Source organism: Sorex araneus, chromosome 5 (assembly GCF_027595985.1).
Source record: "Sorex araneus isolate mSorAra2 chromosome 5, mSorAra2.pri, whole genome shotgun sequence".
Classification (NCBI taxonomy): Eukaryota; Metazoa; Chordata; class Mammalia; order Eulipotyphla; family Soricidae; genus Sorex; species Sorex araneus.
The window spans coordinates 138,448,600-138,455,297 of NC_073306.1; the positions used below are offsets into that span (position 1 = coordinate 138,448,600).

General features: G+C 63.3%; 1 protein-coding gene across 1 annotated transcript in view; it reads right to left on the reverse strand.

Moving 5' to 3' along the window:
* Window positions 1–6,463, reverse strand: part of LOC129405004 (piezo-type mechanosensitive ion channel component 1-like) — a 40,968-nt gene extending 34,505 nt beyond the window's left edge. The window contains exons 1-6 of the mRNA XM_055139958.1: window positions 6,352–6,463; window positions 4,408–4,523; window positions 3,672–3,831; window positions 3,289–3,366; window positions 885–1,042; window positions 543–799 (exon numbers count right to left, since the gene is read on the reverse strand). Of these exons, the coding sequence (XP_054995933.1) occupies window positions 543–799; window positions 885–1,042; window positions 3,289–3,366; window positions 3,672–3,831; window positions 4,408–4,523; window positions 6,352–6,463 (881 nt within the window). The remainder of the gene's footprint in view (window positions 1–542; window positions 800–884; window positions 1,043–3,288; window positions 3,367–3,671; window positions 3,832–4,407; window positions 4,524–6,351) is intronic.
* Window positions 6,464–6,698: the final 235 nt, after the last annotated feature.

Sequence of the window (6,698 nt, forward strand, 5' to 3'; positions counted from 1 at the left end):
AACAAAAATAAGAGAGAGAGGGGCTGGAGAGATAGCACAGCGGACAGGGCGTTTGCCTTGTACGCGGCCGACCCGGGTTCAAATCCCAGCATCCCATATGGTCCCCTGAGCACGGCCAGGGGTAATTCCTGAGTGCAGAGTCAGGAGTGACCCCTGAGCATCGCCGGGTGTGACCCAAAATTAAAAAAAAAATGAGAGAGAGGCGGGAGGGCGCAGGGAACACGGGCCGGGGGGCACGTGGGCCCAGTCCCTGCTGCCGGCTCTCGGCACTCTGCTCGGGACCCTCCTGCCTGGCCACTCCCAGCTCAGCCTCTGCTGCCCTCTTCCTCCCCCCACCCCACCCCCACAGGGCCCGGGCTCAACAGGGCACAGGGTGGCCTGGGCCGGCTCTGAGTCGCCTCTGCCCCTCTGAAGGCTGCACCCCCGTCCCATGTGCCAAGCGGGCAGTGGGCACATGAGAGGCTGTCATCTGCCCCCTGGCCCCTCACTGGGCTGACCGTCCGGCATCAGCACACGCGCCCCAGGATCCCGGGGGCCCTTACCTGCGCGTCTCGGGGGGCAGAGGGGAGCCCGGGGGCCTGACGCCCCCTACTCCGTCCTTCAGGGGCTCCTCGAGCTCCTCCGTGGGGGCATGTCCGCCCGCCTCTTCCAGGGCCGGCATGTCCAGCAGCTGGACACCTGCCGGGGGCGGCGCGGGGCTCTCGGGCCCCTCCTGGCCGCCCAGGGGTGTCGCGGGCTGGGCGTCCCGAGCCAGGGCCGGGCAGAGCCCCGCGGGCCCGTCGGACATGGTCCTCTTCCCCTGCGGGGACACGGGCGCTGCGTCTCTCCAGGGCCAACCGGGAGGGCGGGCGCGGGCCGGAGGGGGCTGCACTTGCCTGCCTGACTGCGCGCCACCAGGCTGACCGCTGCTCCCTGAAGGCCACGGCCACGTTGGCGTGGTTCCGGCACATGCTGTGCAGCGTCTCCGTGAGGTCGTCCAGGAGCACCTTGCCGAGCACCCAGGAGAACTGGGCCATGTAGAGCAGCCGCCGCGGCAGGCTCCCTGCGGGACGCGCGGCCGTCACCGGCGGACACTCGCCTCCCGGGCAGGCGCCCCTCAGGGCTCCCGAAGGGGCAGGTGGGGGGGCAGCACAGCGAGAGCCCGCGTGCAATGTGTGTCTAAGGAGTGTGAGTGAGCGTGTGTGTGTGTGTGTGTCTAAAGAGTGTGTGTCAGTCCAATGGAACAGGGTGGGGTATCCCTACACACAACCCCAGATGTATGATCATCTAATCTTTGATAAGGGAGCAAGAAATGTGAAGTGGAGCAAGGAAAGCCTCTTTAACAAATGGTGCTGGCACAACTGGACAACCACGTGTAAAAGAATGGGCTTAGACCTCGACCTGACACCGTGCACAAAAGTCAGATCAAAATGGATTAAAGACCTCAACATCAGGCCACAGTCCACAAGGTACATTGAAGACAAGGTCGGAAAAACCCTCCACGATATTGAAGATAAAGGTATCTTCAAAGATGACACGGAACTAAACAATCTAGTAGAAACAGAGATCAACAGATGGGACTACATTAAACTAAAAAGCTTCTGCACCGCAAAAGATACAGTGACCAGAATACAAAGACTATCTACAGAATGGGAAAGGATATTCACACAATACCCATCAGATAAGGGGTTGATATCAATGGTATATAAAGCACTGGTTGAACTCTACAAGAAGAAAACATCCAACCCCATCAGAAAATGGGGTGAAGAAATGAACAGAAACTTTACCAAGGAAGAGATACAAATGGCCAAAAGGCACATGAAAAAGTGCTCTACATCACTAATCATCAGGGAGATGCAGATCAAAACAACCATGAGATACCACCTCACACCACAGAGACTAGCACACATTCAAAAGAACAAAAGCAACCGCTGTTGGAGAGGATGTGGGGAGAAAGGGACCCTTCTACATTGCTGGTGGGAATGCCGACTGGTTCAGCCCTTTTGGAAAACAATATGGACGATTCTCAAAAAATTAGATATTGAGCTCCCATTTGACCCAGCAATACCACTGCTGGGAATATATCCCAGAGAAGCTAAAAAGTATAATCGAAATGACATCTGCACTTATATGTTCATTGCAGCACTGTTTACAATAGCCAGAATCTGGAAAAAAACCCGAGTGCCCTAGAACAGATGACTGGTTGAAGAAATTTTGGTACATCTATACAATGGAATACTATGCAGCTGTTAGAAAAAAGGAGGTCATGAAATTTGCGTATAAGTGGATCGGCATGGAAAGTATCATGCTAAGTGAAATGAGTCAGAAAGAGAAAGACAGATATAGAAAGATTGCACTCATCTATGGTATATAGAATAACAGAGTAGGAGACTAACACCCAAGAATAGAAGAATAGTAGAAATAAGTACCAGGAGGTTGACTCCATGGCTTGGAAGCTGGCCCCACATTCTGGGGAGAGGGCAACTTAGAGAAGGGATCACCAAGTATAATGAGGTCGGAGGCCATGCGGGGGAAAGGTGATGCGGGCTGAATGTGGTCTAGAGACTGAACACAGTGGCCACTCAACACCTCTATTGCGAACCACAACACCTAATTAGAGAGAGAGAACAAAAGGAAATGCCCTGCCACAGTGGCAGGGTGGGGTGGGGGGAGACGGGAATGGGGAGGGTAGGAGGGATGTTGGGTGTACCGGTGGTGGAGAATGGGCACTGGTGAAGGGATGGGTTCTCAAACTTTGTATGGGGGAAACATGAGCACAAAAATGTATAAATCTGTAACTGTACCCTCATGGTAATTCACTAATTAAAAATAAATAAATTAAAAATAAAAGAGTGTCAGTGTGTGTGCGTGTGTGTGCGAGGGTGTGTGTGTGCGTGTGCGCGTATGTGCGTGTATGTGCATGCGTGTGTGTGCGTGTGCCCATATGTATGTACATGCGTGTGTGTGTGCATGCGTGTGTGTGAGCATCTGAGGTGCGGGCCTGCTCCCCTGCTTGGACTCTGCCGTCCAGGCCCCGCCTGTCCCCAGCCGTGAGGCCGAGTGTGGCCTCCCCTGGCCTCCCCATGCCCCCCATCCCCCGAGAGGCCGAGTCTCCTGGGGGCCCTGTGGGGACGTGTCCCTGGGCAGCGGGCACAGGCCCGAGGGAAGGGCGAGAGACACGGGGGTGGGGGGGCGGCTCTGCCCGGGGACCCCACCCTTCACCCAAGGGCTGTCTGGCGGGACGCGGCTCCTCCGCGGGCAGGGCCAGGCCTTTGCAAGCCCCTGCCCCAGCACCGTGCTGGCGCCTACCGGGCTCCTCCCCGTCCTCGTCTCCCGCCTCCGCGTCCTCCATCTCGCAGGGCGCCGGGCGCTCGGCTCCGCGGCCACCTGAAGGGAAGGCGACAGCGGCTGCGAAGCGCTGTCTGCATCCCATGGCCGCCTGCCCCCCCGCCCCCCCCCCCCCGTGGCCGGGAAGTGGGGCGGGCAGGGCAGTGTGCCAGGCGCAGACTCAGCCCCAAAGTGCTGTCGCCAGGACACGGCTTGGAAATGGGCCTCGGGCCTCTGTGCTCGGGCGGCCAGCGAGGCCTCCAGTAAGGAGCCGCGTCCAGGCCCGGGACCCCCGCAGCCGCCCCGCCGTGGACAAGCCCCTCCTGGACCTGCCCCTGCCTCATCTCCCCGCCACCGTCCCCTACCGCGAGTGGCCCAGCCGCGGTCGTGCTGGGGGCCGGTACCTCCTGGGCCGCCGTGCAGGGCCTCGTCCGCCTCCCGGTCCGCCCTGTCCATGCAGCCCTCGTCCCGCCGCCGCATCCTCAGGGCGGAGCGCGAGCTGTTGGTCCAGGCGTCGTGGGCCAGCTGCGGGGACAGGCGCCGCTGGGCGGGGGCCACGTGCTCCCCCCACACGCAGGGCCCCGCCCCTTCCGGACTGTCCCACCAGGAGGAGCTGAGAAGGACCCAGGAATGGCGAGCAGGCCGGGGCGAGAGCACAGCGGGGAGGGGGGGGGGGCGTCTGCCCTGCACGCGGCCGACCCCAGTTCAATCCCCGGCATCCCACAGGGTCCCCCGAGCACCGCCAGGAGTGAATCCTGAGTGCAGAGCCGGGAGTGACCCTGAGCAGTGCCGGGTGTGACCCAAAAAGAAAAGGAAAACCAACCCGGGACTCGGAAGGAACCCCCGGTGCCATTTGTTCCCGAGACGCCCGCCCAGCGGTGGCTGAGGCAGAGCCCGTCCCCACCGGGACGAGAGATGGCCACGCGGAGGTGGACCCCGGGGGACGGCCACCTGCAACCCCGCGGCCACCCCCGAGAGGCGGGCCAGGGCCTCAGAGCTCGGCGGCCTCTAGAGAGACGCCCCCAGCTCCAGCCCAGAGGGACCCGCCACTGTCCCCATGCAGAGTGGCTTCCTCCCCGCAAGCACTGGCCAGCGAGGTACCTGGAAAGCCGTCTTGGGCTTGGGCCGCTGCTCCTGCGCCTCCACGTCACTGCCCTCGGCCGCCTCCTCCTCCTCACTGTCCGTCTCGAAGAGGCTGTAGCTGCCGTCCTGGACCACTAGGGAGGGTGTCCGGAGAGTGTCACTGGGAGCGTCACCCCCAGCGTCACCCTGAGTGTCAACCCCGAGTGTCACCCCTGAGGGTCACACTTAGTGTCAACCCCGAGTGTCACCCCCGAGCGTCACTCCAAGTGTCACCCCCAACTGTCACCTCGAATGTCACCCTGAGTGTCACCCCCGAGCATCACCCCGAGTGTCACCCCGAGTGTCAACCCTGAGAGTCACCCCGAGTGTCAACCCCAAGCGTCACCCCGAGTGTCACCCCCAAGCATCACCCCGAGCATCACCCTGAGTGTTACCCCAAGTGTCACCCCCAAGCATCACCCCGAGCGTCACCCCGAGTGTCACCCCAAGCGTCACCCCAAGTGTCACCTCCGAGCGTCACCCTGAGCGTCACCCCAAGCATCATCCCAAGTGTCACCCCGAGTGTCACCCCAAGCGTCACCCCAAGTGTCACCCCTGAGCGTCACCCTGAGCATCACCCCAAGTGTCACCCCTGAGCGTCACCCTGAGCGTCACCCCAAGCATCACCCCGAGTGTCACCTCAAGTGTCACCCCTGAGCATCACCCCAAGCGTCACCCCGAGCATCACCCTGAGTGTCACCCCAAGAGTCACTCCGAGCATCACCCCGAGTGTCACCCCAAGCGTCACCCCGAGTGTCACCCCGAGCGTCACCTCAAGTGTCACCCCTGAGCATCACCCCAAGTGTCACCGAGCATCACCCCGAGTGTCACCCCAAGCGTCACCCCGAGTGTCACCCCGAGTGTCACCTCCGAGTGTCACCCCGAGCGTCACCCCAAGTGTCACCCCTGAGTGTCACCCTAAGTGTTACCCCGAGCATCACTCCAAGCGTCACCCCTGAGCGTCCCCTCTCAGTGTGGTGGTCCAGCACTGGGCACAGCCCCACAGCCCCCCTGCCTCACCTGACCAGCTCTGGGCCCCGCCCGCCGCCCCAGCAGCCTCTGGTCAGCCTGTGCCCCCCCCCACCCACTGCAGGCACGGAGCCCACGGACCCTTCCGGAAGGGACGGTGTGCCCTGGTGATGGGGGTGGGCAACCCTCCCTCTCAGGGGCCTGTGGCCAGGGGCAGTGCTTCCTGCCCGGCCTGGCGGGGCGCAGAGCTGGTCTGCGGGAGGCCCCACTCACTGGACGGATGCTTCACCCACGGCTGCCACCACTTCTTCTCCTCCTCGCCGTCCTCCGCGGGCTCTGGGCAGAGAGGGGCGAGGAGGAGGCGCCACGCTCAGCCCCGCGACCCGCCTGGGACCCTGAGTCCCCAAGCACCTGTCTGGGGCGGGGAGGCCGAGGCCCAGGGAGGTGCTCACGGACACTCGGGCTTCCCGGCCCCCGGGCGTGAGCTCGGGTCCCGTTCCTGCAGAGCGCCAGACCCGGCCCCTCGCTGCAGGGGGTGGGGGCGCGTCCCCACGGGGGCGGTGGCGCCTGCCTCCCGCTCTGCTAAGACCCCGAGAGCACTTTCCGGGGAAGACTCCCCCTGGCCCGTGGCCGTGAAGGGCTGGTCCCCCCCCCCGGGGGGGCTCGGGGCAGCCAGACGCCTGTTTCCCGGCGTCCCGGCTCCTGGAAGTCACGTCCTCTGAGGAAACTCAGGAGCCAAAAGCCTGGAAGTGCCAGGTTTGTGCCGGGGCGTCTGGGCCCCTCGCCCCAGCGGGAGACGGAAAGGCAGCCCCCCCCCCCCGCCCCTCGGGCACAAATGCGCTTTCCTGTGGCTCCCGGATGGCGTGGGGTGGGGCTGATGGCAGAAGGAGCCCCTGAATGTCCCTGTTGCTCGGCCCCCGGGGACAGGCCACCCCGGCCCCCCGCCCGGCTCACCTCCCTCCGCCCCCTCCCGGGGCCGGCAGCTCCCGCCTGCGGCTGCGGCCTCTGGAACCCGGCCCGCCTGCTGCTCCTCGATTTTCTTTTGCTTGGCCTTGATTTTATCCATCCTGGTTTCAGACACACGGAGAAGCCACGTCCTCCCCGCCGCCCGCAGTCCTGCCGTTTGTCGGGCTGGGCGAGGGTCTTGGCCCCGCCCAACGCAGGGATGGGGAGGTGCCCCCCGCCCCCTGCTCACCCACACTGCCCTGGGTCTCCCGAAAGCCGCCTCAGAGTCTGGCCCCTCGCCTGGCTTCGGGCCACCTTGCTGGGCGACCCCCAAGTCCCCCCCAGAGCCCGGGGAA